We start from the raw sequence: 18945 nt of genomic DNA, 5'->3' as shown, positions 1-18945 counted from the left end.
ATTCTGTGTGTGACCGCACGGTCTGCTGTTTCCGTGTACCAGGTGAATCTGTGCGTGACCTTATGGTCAGCTGTTTCCGTGCACCAGGTGAATCTGCATGTGAATACTGAGGCAAAGCAGAAGGCGCCTCTTTGGCTCACTTGGTTCTGTTCACACTTGGCTGAGTTTGGCACCGTCTGTAATCATAGTTAATGGAAGCATTGCTATGTGTGAGGACCTGCATCACAGACCATACGGGTATCTTTACCACAGTAGGGAGGAGGCCCAATGGGTGGATGTTTGCTGAATGTCTGGGGAGCTCATTAGAACAACTGCTGTTTGTTGCTGTGATAAATATGGCCAAAACTAACTCCGGGAACTTTTATTTAAGCTTACAGGTAGCTGTCCACCATCTAGGGAAAGCCAGGACGCAAGCTCGAGGCAGGAACCTCGAGGCAGGAACTGAAGCAGAGATCATGGAATGCTCTTTACTGGCTTGCTCGGTTACTTTTGCTACAGTACAGACTACCTGCCTAGACACAGCACTGACCACAGTGAGCTGGGCCCTCTTACTTCAATAAGCAACTGAGAGAATGCCCATAGACATTCCCACGGCAGTTCAGCCGAGATTCCCTTTTCCCACATAGGCTAGGTTCGTGACAAACTGACGAAACTTACCAACATAGCACACAAATGGGCTCCATCTGCAGGTGGAAGTTGTAATCCACGGAGAACAGAGTTTATTGTGTAAACCTCTCTACAGTAGTTGTGTTCACAGTGAGTCCTCCATGGTTTACATTGTGTATATTTATATTCAGAATTTTAAAACTTCCCTAGGGACTGTGTTGAGACAAAATGGGCAATTCCATCCCTGTTCTGCGCTCCTGGCGCCGCGCATCCCTGTACTGTGCTCCTGGTGCCGCACATCCCTGTACTGCGCTCCTGGCGCCGCACATCACTGTTCTGCGCTCCTGGTGCTGCGCATCCCTGTACTGTGCTCCTGGCGCCGCACATCCCTGTACTGTGCTCCTGGCGCCGCGCATCCCTGTACTGCGCTCCTGGCGCCGCACATCCCTGCACTGCGATCCTGGCGCCGCACATCACTGTTCTGCGCTCCTGGCGCCGCACATCCCTGTACTGCGCTCTTGGCACCGCACATCCCTGTACTGTGCTCCTGGCGCCGCACATCCCTGTACTGTGCTCCTGGCGCCGCACATCCCTGTACTGCGCTCCTGGTGCCGCACATCCCTGTACTGCGCTCCTGGCGCCGCACATCCCTGCACTGCGCTCCTGGCACTGCACATCACTGTTCTGCGCTCCTGGTGCCACGCATCCCTGTACTGTGCTCCTGGTGCCGCGCATCCCTGTACTGCGCTCCTGGTGCCGCACATCCCTGTACTGTGCTCCTGGTGCCGCGCATCCCTGTACTGTGCTCCTGGCACCACGCTTCCAGAGAGAGTAACAAGCCCTGAGCACCTCAGTTCTTGGACAGTTCCTGGTTCCATAGTCTATGTTGTGAAGATTCCCAGCCACTGTGTGCAGCCCTGGTAGAGCTCGGCTATTCTATGAATATTTACGTTCTTCCTCTGCCTTGGTGGGGATGCTGGCCTTTGTTTTTCCCATGATGCTCTGCGAATGGCCCCACTTCCCAGAAGCTTCTCCATTCGGACCCAGCATTTGTTTTTGCTGCCGTCACAAGTCCAAGTGGGGGTCCGGGGTGGGAGTTGAGGAGTGAAGGTAGTGGGGATGAAAAGGTTTCCTGGGATGGGTGGTGGTGATGGTTACACAACATGAAGGCTCTTAATGCCACATGGAAGTGGGTAAAATTGTAGTTTCTGTTAGTGAATATTTTACTACAAGTTATAAGGTTTCCCAGCTCCCCCAAGCTGACTTGCTGGTAGTGTTCTAAGACCAGTTATGGATTTTTCTTCTTAGCCTTGTAGTTCATCGACTTGGGACCCAGAGTTCATGTCAGGAGTGACTGCGTGTGTGTGACATGACCTTTGCTGTAACGACAGCTGGCAGCGAGCCTGTTCTGCACTGCCGGGTGAGCTAGCCTGGCATAGCTCCCAGTGTGGTGGGATTTTCGGTGGGAAAGGCAATGGCTTGTTTGTATGGTGGCACATGCTGGCAGCTGCAGGTAAATGGCCGGTGAGTCTTGATGCCCCGTGGCAACCGCGCAAGCTCATGAGAAAGTTCAGGTTTTCATTTTAAAAAATAACCAAATAAAATCAATACTTTATCTAATCATAACATACCTAAATATTGCCACTTTAGTTATCAATATAATATTTTTTTTACTTAAGTTTTGTCTTCTAATTTCATAATAAGTCTTTGGAATCGCATGTCTTTAAAATCTTTTATTTTTTTGTATTTCATTTTATTAGTGTATTTAATTTGTTTGTGTATGGGCATGGGCCTGTTAGGGTACGTGTGTGGATGTCAGAGGACAGCTTGTGGGGGTCAGCTTCATCTTCACATGTGGGCCCCAGGAATCGAACTCAGGTCACCAGGCTTGGCAGTGGCTGCCTTTAGCCACAGAGAATCTCACAGGCGCAAATTTAATTTTTCTCTCTTTTCTTCCTCTCCTTTCCCCCTTCCATCCACACCCCTTTCTTTCTATTAGTGACTGAGCCTAGAGCCCTGAATGTGTCAGGCAAGCACCCTGGAGTCAGGGTGTGTCTTTATATCTTAGCTAACGGGCCTAGGAGCTTCTGCTTTTCTGCTTTGAACTGTACCAGTAGAGAATGTGGGGGTGGGGGAGAGAGTGTGGATGAGAAGAAGGAGTTGCTGTGAGAATCTTACAGGAATTCACTGAAGTAACTTGAGTCTCTTCCCTTTTTCCACCCCCAAATTTCTTTCAAGTGTGTGAAATTTAAAAAGTTCCTAGTCCCAATGCTAGCTGCAAAAACCTTAATAACAGTGTGTGTGGTATATGTGTTTGTATATTTCATTAACATTATCTTGGTCACTTTGAAACAAAACCTTGAAAATTAATTTCAGAAGCAATTGGTTGTCCCTTGCCCAGCCCCCGCTCCCAGGCCTGGCTCACTCTGGTCTTCTGTACCATCTCTCTGCCCAGCCCTCTCCAGGCCTGGCTCACTCTGGTCTTCTGTACCATCTCTCTGCCCAGCCCCCACCCCCCAGGCCTGGCTCACTCTGGTCTTCTGTACCATCTCTCTGCCCAGCCCCCTCCAGGCCTGGCTCACTCTGGTCTTCTGTACCATCTCTCTGCCCAGCCCCCTTCAGGCCTGGCTCACTCTGGTCTTCTGTACCATCTCTCTGCCCAGCCCCCACCCCCCAGGCCTGGCTCACTCTGGTCTTCTGTACCATCTCTCTGCCCAGCCCCCACCCCCCAGGCCTGGCTCACTCTGGTCTTCTGTACCATCTCTCTGCCCAGCCCCCTCCAGGCCTGGCTCACTCTGGTCTTCTGTACCATCTCTCTGCCCAGCCCCCACCCCCCAGGCCTGGCTCACTCTGGTCTTCTGTACCATCTCTCTGCCCAGCCCCCTCCAGGCCTGGCTCAGTCTGGTCTTCTGTACCATCTCTAGGCCCATAGGGCACAGATGCACCAGTAAGGGGTTTACAGAACTGGGCACACACCTGTCACTCTAAGTCACCACTTTCTCGGTCCTTATTAGATGTCATTCCAGTCAGAGCTATGGACCCAGTTTCTCAAACATTCTTTTTAACTGTTCATCTGTAACATAAAGAGCTTCTCTGGCTCCAGCCTTTCTCGTGTTGACAAACCTGGTATTGTGAGGATGAGAATGGAAAGGACACTGGGAGGTTCAGACTTGACTAGTGTGCCATGCCTTCTCTTCCTCCTTCCCTCCCTCCTTCCTTCCCTCTTTCCTCCCTCCCCCTCCTTCCCTCCTTCCCTAACTCCTTCCCTTCATTCACTCTTCCCTCCCTTCCCCCTTTCCTCCCTCCCTCCCTCCCTCCGTCCTTTCCTCCCTCCCTCCCTCTCTCTCTTCATTTTTAGAAGCTTGGGCTTTTGAATGGTAAGATAATGGAAACCTGAATCTTAAAAACCCTCTAATCTAAGTTTTCACTTGCTCCAGGAATTTGAGAATGACACCCATTGCAGCCAAGGGCTGCAAACAATGTTTAAAAATCGAATTCTTATTCCTTCTGTGTACATTGAAAAAGTTTCACATTGAGAAGTGATTGATTTTCGTGTTTCACTAAATTGGATCTACTACAAAGGTCAGGCAGATTGATGTTATAGAAACGGCAGTCTTAAAGGAACTTACATATTTAAAAAAGCTTTGGGTGAACAGTGTGATTATCAGCTTCACCTGTGAGAGAAATTACCCAGGGAGGTGGCATCTCCCTCACACCGGGCTCTTTGGTATTGACAGATCCATTAGCGGGTATAATTAGAAAAGCAAAATCGGACTTGGAATAATTAGGTTAAAGTCACAAATGATTGTTGGACAGAATAATAAGTGTCGTTACTGCCGCTGCATGATGGGGCTGTGTGCGAGATTTCTTTTCTGTGTTGGGGAGATTAGTGGTTATCCAGAATCAAGTTCAGAATAGCCAGGACATTGCTTAAGTTCCTCTGAAAACGCCTGAAGAGTTTCATTTCCAGGGGGAAATGGTCTGCAGAATGTTTGGCTAAACAAAAACATAGTCATAACAAAACCAGAATCAACCATGTCCCAGGAGTATTGAGAAATATGTGGCTTTGTGGGTTAGGATTCTACATATTTTTGTTCTTTATCTTTCTCTTAAATCTTGCAACAATGGCACATTTATTTATAAGGAAAAAATTGCTCCAGTGAACAATCCCAAATAATTCTTGACAAAGACATGATGGCAGAAAAGACTACTGTTGGTAAATCAGGGAAACTCTGGGTTTCTGAAGGGATTCAAATATAATTATATGTCTCTAGACTTTCTTCCTACTGATGCAAAAGAGGACGGAGTCTGGAGACAGATGTCATCAGTTCCACAGAAGTGGCCTTAAAGCCATGGGTATCCACCCGTGATGCTCAGTAGATTAGCCAGGAGGCCTTACCGCTCAGCATCCTTGCCTCTCAGTGGCCTTGATGGTACCCATGTCAGAAGGGTGAGATTAGAGACAAGAATGGGGTGGGGAGCTCCATATTCTACATCGACAGATATCCCAGGCAGACTCTGAAGCCTACCAGGTCTTGGCTTTGATTCGTGGGGGGTGACAAGCCAAAGATTAGCATTCTGATTTCTGACTTGAAAGAATTAGACACTTTGAGGAAATGGATACAACTGGAAATCAGGCATCATTATATTAAAAGCGAAGCCCATCAAGACTCAGAAAGACAAGCATACTTTGTGTCAGAAGTGGAATCTGGAGGGGTGTGTGTGTGTGTGTGTGTGTGTGTGTGTGTGTGTGTTTACATGGAATAGAAAAGGAACCATGAGAGGAAGAGGAAGAGGTCTAAAGGAAGGGAGTAGAGGAAGCAAGAGGGGTGCATAGAAGGAAGTGTTTGGGGAACAGAAGAGGACCAGGGATGGGGGATGAAGGAGGGCAGTGTATGTGAGTAAGAGCCAAGTGTAGTGATGAACATATATGAAAATGTCACAGTGAAACAGTGCTTTGTATACTAATCAACAAATTTACTTTAAAAGTTTTGTGTAATTGTGCCTACAGGTCCATCAGGAATGCCCAGGCCCAAAGGACAAGATTTCCTGGGTTCAGTGGACTTTGGTTCTTATCACTCTTCTCCCGGCCCGTGTCTTTTGTTACTTCTCTGTCTGGACCCCGAGGTCCCCTTGGGTACTGTACCAGACCATCTGTGTAGTGGTAGCTCGCTTCTGCAACCCAGCACTCGGGAAACTGAGGCAAGAGGACCCCCATGAATTCACCATTAGCTGGGGCTTTATATGTACTTAATAGTAAATTTGAGGCCAGCTTGGGTCACACAGTGCAAGATTTTTGTATTGCATGTTAAGATCTCGTGGCTGAGAAGCCAGCAAGAGTCAGCTTTGCGGTACACAGGGTAGCCCAGATGAGAGGGGGTGTTAGTGAGGACATGACCCTCCTCAAGGTACTGCCCTTCTTGTGCAGGTGGCATTGCGTCTTACTGGAGAGAAGCAGTGGTTGACACAGCGTTATCAGCCCTCTTGCCCTCAGCATACCAAGAAGTGCCACCTTGCAATGTAGTGGCTCATGTGTCCAGTTCCAGAGTTGGGGTCCTGATCCAAAGTGGTAACACAGGGCAGCCTCACACATCTGGGATTTGTCATCCAGGGATCCCCCCATGTTCTGCTCTCCCCTGGAGTCTCCTGTGCTCCTGCGTGACAGCGGGGACGTCAGAGTTCTCCTCCACAGGGCTATCCCAAAGGCAGGGTGTGGCCAGGTGAGCAGCAGTGGGCACAGCCCTGCCCCCGCCACTTCTACCCACTGCGTGGCGTCAGCCCTTATCCCCGTGTTGGCTCTGGCTCTGACACACCCTTTCCGTTCACTTTGAAAGCATTTATTGTGCTATCCATTGCTACTTTTCTAGTTAAAAAATAGATTCCTTTGTTTTGAGCTGGAGATAATTAAATTGCTTCACTAGAGTTATAAATTCCTTTCCCTAATGCCTATCTGAGATCTTCATTTCATAGGAAAGGACCCATGAGATGGGGAGGGAGTTCTGTCTTTTATCCAAGGTTTACATAATCAGCAATAAAACCAGACAATTGTTACAAAACAGAATACTAGAGAGATTATTCTGACTGGCTGGGTAGAACAGAACAGCAGCTGCAATCTGTCTGTCCATCTGAACAGACCAGCCACTCTTTATTTTTCTAACAATATTTAATAGTTATAAAGCTTATTTTCCCAATAATAACTCTGGGGTACTGACAGTTTTATAAAAACTAGGCTTTTTAAAAATTCATTTTATTATTTTTGATTATGTATATGTGTGTAGGGTTGTGTGTGGGTACGTGCCCTTCAGTACAGGTACCCACAACAACAGTAAGAGGGCATCAGATCCTCTGGAGCTTGAGTTATAGGAGCTTGTGAGCCTCGTGATGTGAAAATTGAATGCCAGTCTTCTGCAAGAGCAGTATTGGGCTCTTCGCCAATAAGCCGTCTCTCCAGCCATGAGAACCAAACATTTGGCTTTTGTATTTGTAGGTTAAGGTTCAAATGGAAACACGAAATTAAGATGTTTAATCTTATGGATAGTGTAAGCTTTTTGTATTGCACTGTAATTGTTGAGACTCATTTTTTTAACCACAAAGCTAAACTCATTTTGACTTACCAAAATTAAAGTCATAAAATTATTGACTTCTGACAGATGTGTTAGATTTTAAGAAAAATTTAGAGGTTGTTATATTTTGTCCAGGAAGCTTTTAGCTCTAAGACTAATATTTTCTTTATTGCACTGATTTGGGAATGTGAAGGATAAGGAGTTGGGTGGGGATGGAGAGCAATCTAATGGCCCGAGTCCTTTAGTGTCATCATTATCCCATCTGCCAGCTCCCCCTGCCAGGCCCCCACCCATTCTGAACGTGATCGTTTGGGCTTCGTTGATTACATTCACATCTCATCTGAATTTTATAACCACTATTTGACCGGAGACAGAACTTTATTGTAGTCACATGGCTGTGGTGAGCTGCTAGTGAGGAACAAGGGAATCTGCATTAAGCTGGGTGTGGTGATTCGCACAGGTAGTTGCAGCTACTGGTGTTCCAGGCTGAGGCTGGAGACGCAAGTTTTTGCCAGGAGCCTGGAGGCTCACAGCAGTCAGTTAGGGATGAGTTTCCCTCCACATTTTCCCGTGGTGTATGGAAGGGAGAGCTCTGGTGCCATGTGGAATTCCTAAGGATCCTAGGTCTTGTTGTAAACCTTGTTTTTAAAGAAATAAATTAGAGGACTGTGGCTGTTAAAGTGCTAAAAACTGCACAGGCGCTGAGTTCTAATCCTAAAAACTGCACTCAGCTAAAAGAGCTCACCTAGTGTGCACTGGCACTGGGTTCTAATCCTAAAAACTGCACTCAGCTAAAAGCGCTTACCTAGTCTAGTGTGCACTGGCGCTGGGTTCTAATCCTGGGCAACAGAAAACTTCAATTTAAAAAGTCATTAAAACTTTCATTTATGTATAAAGAGAACAATACAAATGGGTTATAAATCCTTTTCTGAAATGGTCTGTGCGGATCATAGTAGTTCTGAAAGTATAATAAATGCCCAGCCCTTCTGCCCTGCTCTCTGTTATAATCTGTCTCCACTGTCAGTGTCTAGAGAAATATTACTATCCCCTGTCTGTGTTTTTAGTAGAAGAGCAACCTCACAATGACAGGCACCTCTGTTTTTAGCAGCAGTGCACCGTGGACACTTTCCCGTCAGCCTCAGACACTCTTGCTGTCACCTTTTACTCTTTCTGGGCTTCATCACTTGGGTGTCCGGCATTAAGTAGTCTTCAACTAGTTTATGAAGAACTCTTTGGTTCCAAGTTATTGCTTTTCGAATGACATTGTTGGAAATAGCTTTGCCCATAAATCCTCTTTTTCATCATTAATATTCTGCACTATTTCTCATTTTATTTTTAAAAATGTTTATCTTTTATAAAAACAAAGAAAGCAGGGCATGGGGGCTATCATATGTAGCTCCATCACCAGGTCCAGTAGGATCACCAGGTCCAGTAGGTTTAGCTGGACTTCTGTGGATTTCACTCCTAGCCTTGTTTGTGAATTTTAAAATAGCTGTAAGACACATACTTTGTTTGTACATGACTTGATATGTATTTCCCAAGGTGGGAGTATTTATTTTCTGCATCATCATTGTTTGTGGTCTGCACTCATCAGTATCGAGTCTTTGTCTCATCTTCCAGGCTACCTGCTGATATTCTGAATTGTTTACTGCAGTCCGAAACCGGGGTCTTGTTAAGTAGCAGGGTATGAGATGAAGTCCCTGGCTGTTGTAGGCAGTTCAAGTGTGTCATGACAGATTAGGAATCGAGAAAATAAGCCAAGGGAGGTCTGTTGCAGTAGTAGGGGTGCAGTAGGGGCTGTTGGTGCGTCCATGATGTTCAAGTGCCATGCCCTGGAGGTGCCGTGCAGAGGGAGGAGGAAGTCGAGATGTGCCGGATGCTCATGAGGAGGAATCTTCAAACTCAAAGACAGTATCTCACAGGATAGCCATGTCAGAACCCGATACATGTGACAGTATCTCACAGGATAGCCGTGTCAGAACCCGATACATGTGACAGTATCTCAGGTATAGCTGTGTCAGAACCCGATACATGTGACGGTATCTCAGGTATAGCTGTGTCAGAACCCGATACATGTGACGGTATCTCAGGGATAGCTGTGTCAGAACCCGATACATGTGACAGTATCTCAGGGATAGCTGTGTCAGAACCCGATACATGTGACGGTATCTCAGGTATAGCTGTGTCAGAACCCGATACATGTGACAGTATCTCAGGGATAGCCGTGTCAGAACCCGATACATGTGACAGTATCTCAGGGATAGCTGTGTCAGAACCCGATACATGTGACAGTATCTCAGGGATAGCTGTGTCAGAACCCGATACATGTGACGGTATCTCAGGGATAGCTGTGTCAGAACCCGATACATGTGACAGTATCTCAGGGATAGCCGTGTCAGAACCCGATACATGTGACACTATCTCAGGTATAGCCGTGTCAGAACCCGATACATGTGACAGTATCTCAGGGATAGCTGTGTCAGAACCCGATACATGTGACAGTATCTCACGGGATAGCTGTGTCAGAACCCAATACATGTGACACTATCTCAGGGATAGCCGTGTCAGAACCCGATACATGTGACGGTATCTCAGAGATAGCTGTGTCAGAACCCGATACATGTGACAGTATCTCACAGGATAGCTGTGTCAGAACCCGATACATGTGACAGTATCTCACAGGATAGCCGTGTCAGAACCCGATACATGTGACAGTATCTCACAGGATAGCCGTGTCAGAACCCGATACATGTGACAGTATCTCAGGGATAGCTGTGTCAGAACCCGATACATGTGACAGTATCTCATGGGATAGCTGTGTCAGAACCCAATACATGTGACAGTATCTCAGGGATAGCTGTGTCAGAACCCGATACATGTGACAGTATCTCAGGGATAGCCGTGTCAGAACCCGATACATGTGACAGTATCTCAGGGATAGCCGTGTCAGAACCCGATACATGTGACATTATCTCAGAGATAGCCGTGTCAGAACCCGATACATGTGACAGTATCTCACGGGATAGCCGTGTCAGAACCCGATACATGTGACACTATCTCACGGGATAGCTGTGTCAGAACCCGATACATGTGACGGTATCTCAGGGATAGCCGTGTCAGAACCCGATACATGTGACAGTATCTCACAGGATAGCTGTGTCAGAACCCGATACATGTGACAGTATCTCACGGGATAGCTGTGTCAGAACCCGATACATGTGACGGTATCTCAGAGATAGCTGTGTCAGAACCCGATACATGTGACGGTATCTCAGGGATAGCCGTGTCAGAACCAGATACATGTGACATTATCTCAGAGATAGCCGTGTCAGAACCCGATACATGTGACAGTATCTCACGGGATAGCCGTGTCAGAACCCGATACATGTGACACTATCTCACGGGATAGCTGTGTCAGAACCCGATACATGTGACAGTATCTCACGGGATAGCTGTGTCAGAACCCGATACATGTGACAGTATCTCAGGTATAGCTGTGTCAGAACCAGATACATGTGACATTATCTCAGGGATAGCCGTGTCAGAACCCGATACATGTGACGGTATCTCAGAGATAGCCGTGTCAGAACCCGATACATGTGACAGTATCTCAGAGATAGCCGTGTCAGAACCCGATACATGTGACAGTATCTCAGGGATAGCTGTGTCAGAACCCGATACATGTGACAGTATCTCACGGGATAGCCGTGTCAGAACCCGATACATGTGACAGTATCTCAGGGATAGCCGTGTCAGAACCCTCTACATGTGACAGTATCTCAGGGATAGCCGTGTCAGAACCCGATACATGTGACAGTATCTCAGGGATAGCTGTGTCAGAACCCGATACATGTGACGGTATCTCACGGGATAGCTGTGTCAGAACCCGATACATGTGACAGTATCTCACGGGATAGCCGTGTCAGAACCCGATACATGTGACAGTATCTCAGGGATAGCCGTGTCAGAACCCTCTACATGTGACAGTATCTCAGGGATAGCCGTGTCAGAACCCGATACATGTGACAGTATCTCAGGTATAGCTGTGTCAGAACCCGATACATGTGACAGTATCTCACGGGATAGCCGTGTCAGAACCCGATACATGTGACGGTATCTCAGGGATAGCCGTGTCAGAACCCGATACATGTGACAGTATCTCAGGGATAGCCGTGTCAGAACCCGATACATGTGACGGTATCTCAGAGATAGCTGTGTCAGAACCCGATACATGTGACAGTATCTCAGGGATAGCCGTGTCAGAACCCGATACATGTGACACTATCTCACAGGATAGCCGTGTCAGAACCCGATACATGTGACAGTATCTCAGGGATAGCCGTGTCAGAACCCGATACATGTGACAGTATCTCACAGGATAGCCGTGTCAGAACCCGATACATGTGACGGTATCTCAGGGATAGCTGTGTCAGAACCCGATACATGTGACAGTATCTCACGGGATAGCCGTGTCAGAACCCGATACATGTGACAGTATCTCAGGGATAGCTGTGTCAGAACCCGATACATGTGACAGTATCTCAGGGATAGCCGTGTCAGAACCCGATACATGTGACACTATCTCACGGGATAGCCGTGTCAGAACCCGATACATGTGACGGTATCTCACGGGATAGCCGTGTCAGAACCCATGTAGATACCTCTACAGTGAGAGGCTGGCCCTCCAGTGAGGGTGGCTCTGTGTTCCTCGCTACTGGGATGACTTAGTGACTGTCTTGGCCCCGCTGTGTCGCTGTGACTCCTATGTGTCCAGTCCTGGGAGTTGTATGAGTGATGGAGGTCCTGGGCCAAGTGTCTGTGCACTGCTTCACAGTGCAGTCAGCTGCAATAAGCCTGTCTGCTTCCCCAGCAAGAGCATTAGGGACATGCAACCAGGGAGTCTATTACCCCAATAGAAACAAAATATAAAATGACTAGGATATGATAAATATGTAATATCCATGTGACAAAACTTTAATTTGCTCCAGAGGGACCAAAAATACAACTCAAGTAAAAGTGGTGCCGTGCTGTTTGTGGCCAGGAACCTGCAGCATGGCGAGCAATATGCACTCTCGCTTAGGCTGTAGTTTGAATATGAATCAATAAAAAATATCAATACTTTTTAGGAAATAAGGGGGAATTTGGTTAGCTTACTTTAAAAAATTATTTTGCAAAAGTAGTTAAACAAGCCTTCAAAAATAAACAGGAAACAGACCCAAGATACTTAAAAAACTAACTTGGTGAAAATAGCGTTGCACAAAAATAAGTTATTACAGTCATAAACAACTATATTCATTAATGGCAAAAGTCATTTATCAAATCATTGAAGAAAAATGGCAATACAGGGGTCTTGGATTCATAGTATATGCTTTGTACAAGTTAAATCTGAAATATATTTAAGATTTACATGCAAAAAAATGTGATATATCATGAAGCATTAACAAAAAAGTTTTTGTATATTTCAAGGTCTTCCTGCCATAGTAACGTGAGGAACCTATTCGTGAAAACCCACTTTAGCAAAGCCAAAAGGCTTTTCTTATTATGAGATCATCCAGGACATGGGAAAGAAACTTTTATATATTACCAATGAGAAGCAAATCCATAATTCTTTATAAAAGATCTGGTAATATCTAAACATGTTATAGTCTGTTACTCAGTACTTTTGCTTTATTTTGAGATGTGGTCTCACTGTGTCCCCCATTCTGGCCTTGAATTCCCAACCCCACTGCCTTGGCTTCCAGAGTGCACGGATTACAAGGATGCACTGTAACCCGGCTTTAGAAATGTATTTTCTATGTGTGTGTGCATGTGAAATCTTGTAGGAATGATATTTTTATTGAAGCCATATGGAAACAAAAGCTTTTAAAATCAATGATGTAACACATAAGTAGATCTATAAGAAATAAACCAGGAAGTGCTCTGAGCATCTGGGAGCCTGAGGCAGGAAGATCCCTAAGAGTTTGAGGCCAGCCTGGTCTACAGAGTGAGACTCATGTCACTGAAACAGATGAAACCGATTGTGAGCACCGTGCCAAGCCTAACAAGGTACTTTCCTTATGAATCACTTTGTAGTGCATAGAACGGGTGTATGACGGGTATATAAGGTTGTTCTGAGGTTTGTATAGGCAGGCCTACCATGGATGGATTAGCAGTGGTCATTACATATCCAAAAATAGATCATAGCCATTGCCTCTAGGGAAAGAGTGAGGCAGGGGGCTTGGATGTAGACTTCCCACTGCATACAAGTTCACACCATTTACTTTTAGACCTTGTCTTCCCTGCTCATATTAATAAACATGCTGGAGAGAAGGCTCAGCAGTTTAGAGAGCTTTCTTTTATTGATGTCTTTGGATGAAGTAGGAGAAGATGACTGTTTATAAAGTCTGTGGAAGGTTTATCTGGGAAGAAGTGACCCAGAAGGTCCTTCCCAGGGCAGAGGGGTCTTAGGGTTTGGATGACAGTGGTGATGGGCCTCTGATCAGTCTCTCTTCTCCTCATTGTAGCGGAGCTGCCGCGGTCCTCGGCTGTGAGGTTAGCCTCTCTGCGGGACTTGCCAGCCCAGCTCCTGGAACTGTACCAGCAAGGCTTCTCCCTGGCTGCCCTGCACCCCTTTGTGCAGCCGACGAACAGGCAAGAGAAGAGATTCCTTGAGCACATCTTCAGGGCCATCCTGGTCAAGAAAACCAACAGGTAAGGACCCCACAATGTCAGTCCCATGTTGTGTGGAGACTGAGGCTTCTGGATGTAGAGGAGGGTGGGTTTGTGTGTCACCACTAGGGCCTTGCCTTCTGACAGGGAGATGTTCCATGGCAAGAAACAGTGCCATGTCCAGCTGCAAGAGGAGTTCAAGTTCTTATCCTCTCAGCTAGAACAATGTCTTCTCGGAAGAAGCATGCTCCCAGAATCACACAGCCAGGAAAAATATAATAAAACCATTAATCTGAAAAGCCAGGGTTGGAAACAACATTTTATTAAAGGCTTTATACAGGCTCAATGTTTCCCTCCAAAGTTTAGAAATACTTCAAAATTTTGAATTCACAAGAAGTTCTATCAGTCACCTCCGAAGAAAACATCTCTCCTACCCCCACCTCCCGCCCCAAACCCCACACGTCCTGCCCTCACCCCTACTCCTACAGCATACCCCACACCTCCCACCCCATACCTTCTGCCGCACACCCCCACCTCCCACTCCACACCCCACACTTCCCACCCCATACTCCCACCCCACATCCACCACCTCTCGCCCCACATCCCTCACTTCCTACTCCATACCCCACACTTCCCGCCCCACACTCTAACCGCATACTCCCACCTCCCATCCCCACATCCCTTACCTTCCACCCCACCTCCCACCCCACATCCTTTACCTCCCACTCCACACCCAATACTTCCCACCCCACATTCCAACCGCATACTCCCACTCCACATCCCCCACCTTCCGCCCCACATTTCTCACCTCCCACCCCACATCCCCCACCTCCCGCCCCACATCCCCCCACCTCCCGCCCCACATCCCATACTGTCATTTGGCTGGTCGTGGTTTTAACTTTGTAGATGTCTGAAGATGATTTCAGGCTAGTTTGTCCAACCGAGTATTGCTTTTACATTTTGACTTGTGCCTAAGTGGGAAAAGAGATAGATTTAGTTTTTCAAATGGAGAAATACTCATTTAAAATCCTTAAAAAATGATAAAAGCAGAAAGTACAATAGGTCTAGCTACTTTTATAATATTAAAATTTGAAGCTGGGTGTGGTGGTGGATGCTGTGATTCCATCTCTTGGAAGGTGAAAGCAGGAAGGCCAGGAGTTAAAGTCTAGCCTCAGCTATGCAGTGAGTCCCAGGCCAGTAAAGTCTAGCCTCAGCTACACAGTGAGTTCCAGGCCAGTCTCTGTTACAAGAGACTCCAGCTTAGTGAATACTAAATAAATAAACTGAAGTTTGAGAAAGGAAATTGGATTTAGCCTCTGGCCAGCAGTCTTGGAAGGAATGGGCAACAAGACTCATGTTTTAAAGTAAAGGGAGCAGGCAAGTCATGCTCGCCTTTTAAAAGTCTCTGCAGTGGCTCTGCATTGACCTAGCATAGTCACAAGGGACAGCTGTGGGCATGAGGAGACATGCCAAGATGGACTTCTCTTTATTTCATAGCGGCTTCTCAGGCTCTAGGCGCTAAGGTGGAACTTGTTTGTGTGATGGTCCTGGGCCCCTGTGTGCTTTGTAAGGGGACACCGCAGTGTCTGTCTGTGTTTTCATGCTTGTTTCTTTGTATCCATTGGCTGTGGATCAATATCTGCTATAATCACATGACGAAATTATTCTGGGGTCCATGGTGGTTTTAATTTACACAGACACACAAGATATTCATACGGTGTCAACAGCTTATGTTAACTGAGCATTCATTGTGTGCCACATATGATAACTATAATTTTGTCTGCATCATCAGCTCATGAAGTAGGAACACTGACTTCCTCCTAGCTTTGCAGGGTAGAGACCCAGAGACATGCAACAAGACCACAGTCCAAACTGAGACCCAGAGACATGCAGCATGACCGCAGTCCAAACTGAGACCCAGAGACATGCAGCATGACCGCAGTCCAAACTGAGACCCAGAGACATGCAACAAGACCACAGTTCAAACTGAGACCCAGAGACATGCAGTACGACCGCAGTCCAAACTGAGAGTCTGTATTAAGCTTCCCGCACCTGCCTGGAGAGAACTCTTCCACACAGCAGCCTCAAATGCATTTTACAGGGAGCTTCTAAAGGCAAAACAAAAAAACAAACAAAAAACACAGAAAAACTGCATCCTAGTTGGCAGTTGCAGCAGGGGTAAAGCAAGCAAGCAGCTTAACAGAAACCAAGAACAAGCAGTGAGCTGGGGCATTTTGACTCAGAGTTTCTAGAACAGGGTTAGTCACTTTCAAGGCAAGGGTAGAGAAAGTTGGGACTTTTCACAGCAGGTGGGGTGGGGTCGAAAAAGGAAGACTCAGTTTCAGGTTAAATCAAAGATGGTTCCAGCTGAGACAAGATGGAGCAACCTTTACCCTTTCACACTAGGACACCAACTTCCATGCCTCCATTCTTAGCTCTAGATGCTCTCAGGAAAGGGGCTTACATTCCCCACTATCCTCCCACTTTACCCATCATCCTTCAGAGAAAACAACATTTTGATATGGAATAAACAAAACAACCTCACCATGTGTTGCATAAGCATAGCCAGGCCCCTGTGATGCTGCTTATCTGGCTGGTTTAGAGGAGACACACACCTGGGTTGCTGTGGGAGAATGCTCTTGTACACTGTATGATTTGGCACTCATATTAGTTTAATAAAACGCTTACTGGCCACTAGGTAGGCAGGAAGTATAGACAGGGTGATCAGAAGGAGAATTCTGGGAAGAGGAAAGGCAGAGATGCAGTCACCAGCCAGAAGCAGAGGAAGCAAGATGAGAATGCTGCACTGAGAAAAGGTACCAAGCCATGAAGTTAAACATAGGCAAGAATTATAGGCTAATTTAAGTTGTAAGGCCTAGTTAATAATAAGCCAGAGCTAATAGGCCAAGCAGTTTATAGTTAATATAAGCCTCTGTGTGTTTTTTTGGGGGACTGAACAGCTGTGGGACCAGGAAGGACAGAAAATTCTGCCTGCACTGGGGTCAAGTTGTAGGGGTGGTTTCTGTGTGCTCTGCTGTGGGCGGTGATGCTAGCACAGGGCCTGGATGAAGTGTGGGTATTACAAATGCACTATGCCTCTTCCTCTTTTTACACCCGGAGTAGCACTCCCAAGCTAATTTGTCTGCAGGTCTCCTGGGGATGCTGTTAAAGAACATTCTGGTTCAGCATGTCTGAAGTCAGGCCTGAGATGCTGCATCTCCAGTGTGGTCCCAGATGATGCTGACCTCATTGCTTCATGGACCACACTTGGAGTAGCAAGGGTGGAGAGGTCCTGACTCATCCTTATGTATCACCCACACAGTTAGGGTTTACCCTTCTTCTGTCTGGGGCAGGGCTCAAGGCTCCTGGGTGGAGGGCCCATGTTCCAAGTTGCATGGGATCTCTGGGAAGGGCTATTGTGCCGGAGAGCATCAGTGGAACTTTCTGAGCCTCCCATTGTATACTTGACACAATGAGAGTTTTATAATTGATGACTTGCAAGGCATATTTAGTCACATGATCAGATGAGCTGGGTGACGATGCCACTGTTTAAGAGCAAACCGGATCCCCATTTTGTCCCTTACAAGCCAACCAGGACAGCCAGAGGGTTAGAGAGGGAAGAAGAAAATAAGGTTCTGAAGATCAAGACACTGGTGTTTGGGAGCATTTTCCAGAGGAGAAAGTCCAGTGACTGTGACTGGAGTTCATTCTCTGCCCCTGGATGCCCAGTCCACTGTTCCATTGGCTCTAACACACTCTATCTTCTGGTCAACTGAGGAAGAGAAACATTAACTTTGTGATGAGTCTTTGGAACTGATTTTTTTTTTTTTTAAAGAAAGCTACAAAAAAATCTGGCAATGCACCAAGCGAAACCAAGGAAGCATGGCCAGTGGATCTCCATTTCCATCCTGAGGGTATTGGGCAGGAGGAGGCATGGCCAGTGGATCCCTGTTTCCATCCTGAGGGTATTGGGTAGGAAGAGGTTAAGGCTGAGCAGGGTCATAAGAAACACTCTTAAAGGTGTTTTTGTCTCCGGTGCAATTACCGTGTTTCTGCATCAGGGACCCCCCCACACACACACACTCACACAAGCAAACAAGCAAGCAAGCAAACAAAAAATTCTCAAAGCTCTGTATCAGCAGGTAATTGAAGAAAGAAAAACAGAAGAAAGCTTACATGATTAAATTTTAACATGAACAGATAAACCCATACTTTTAGCAAAGACTGCCGATGTCTGACAGCCATAAATACTGTTAAGTGAAATTATTTAGCTCTGGAAAGGGGAGTGAATGAGTCCTAGCTAATATTTCTCAAGTAGGGCACACTGACAGAGTGAGGAAAACTGCCTGCTCTACTCTGCCTCCAAATGAAGTGTACTGGCAGAAAAACCCCAGAGCCACTACTTGAAGCTGGGTAAACCTGCAGCATTTGAGCCATGAACACAAAGTTTTTGGCAACTAGCCAGACTTTGGGTATGCAGCATTATAAACAAACAAACAAGCAGAAACCCAGCTAATTCAAGATCTGTCATGTTACTACTGAAAGAGTGTTGCGGGAGGTCCTCCCGCTTCTCCAACCTATAGCTGCTGAGATACCAGCCCATTGGGGCGTGGTCTCTCTCCCTTTAAAAAAGCGGCCACTTCCCTCTCCTCTCTCTCTTCACTTCCTGCTCCACCGGCGACTAGACTCCTTTCCTGGTTGCGTAGAGGGCTGTTGCCTGGGACAGTGATCTGTAAGTTTTTTCCCCTTTAAATAAATACCACCCTATTAATCATAATCCCAAATTGGTGTGGCATTGTTTGTGACTTACGCCTTCATTTTGGCGCCCATCGTGGGGCTCGAACCCATGACCCTGAGATTAAGAGTCTCATGCTCTACCGACTGAGCTAGCCGGGCAGGCGGCTGGGGTGTTGGGGACACAGCCCCGCCGCTCCAAATTACTACAAAAGAGAAATCTTATTTTAACCTGGGCCTTGTTTCCTTAGACATTTTAAATTTTTGTATTTATATTTTGTGTGTGCGTGGAGACCAGGAGACAGCTTGAAGAAGTTGATTCTGTCCTCCACCGCTTGGGTCCCAGGACTCACGCGGAAACTGTCAGGCTTGGCAGCCTTCCCTTCTGAGCCAT

General features: G+C 46.7%; 1 protein-coding gene across 2 annotated transcripts in view; it reads left to right on the top strand.

The window, feature by feature from the left end:
- Rftn1 (raftlin, lipid raft linker 1) overlaps positions 1 to 18945 on the top strand; it is a 202333-nt gene that overhangs the window by 78994 nt on the left and 104394 nt on the right. For both annotated transcript variants that reach the window (XM_075980958.1, XM_075980959.1), the window contains exon 3: positions 13673 to 13859. In XM_075980958.1, the coding sequence (XP_075837073.1) occupies positions 13673 to 13859 (187 nt within the window). The remainder of the gene's footprint in view (positions 1 to 13672; positions 13860 to 18945) is intronic.

The sequence above is a fragment of the Microtus pennsylvanicus genome, chromosome 7 (genome assembly GCF_037038515.1).
Source record: "Microtus pennsylvanicus isolate mMicPen1 chromosome 7, mMicPen1.hap1, whole genome shotgun sequence".
NCBI classification, from domain to species: Eukaryota; Metazoa; Chordata; class Mammalia; order Rodentia; family Cricetidae; genus Microtus; species Microtus pennsylvanicus.
This window is presented reverse-complemented; position numbering and strand designations above follow the sequence as displayed.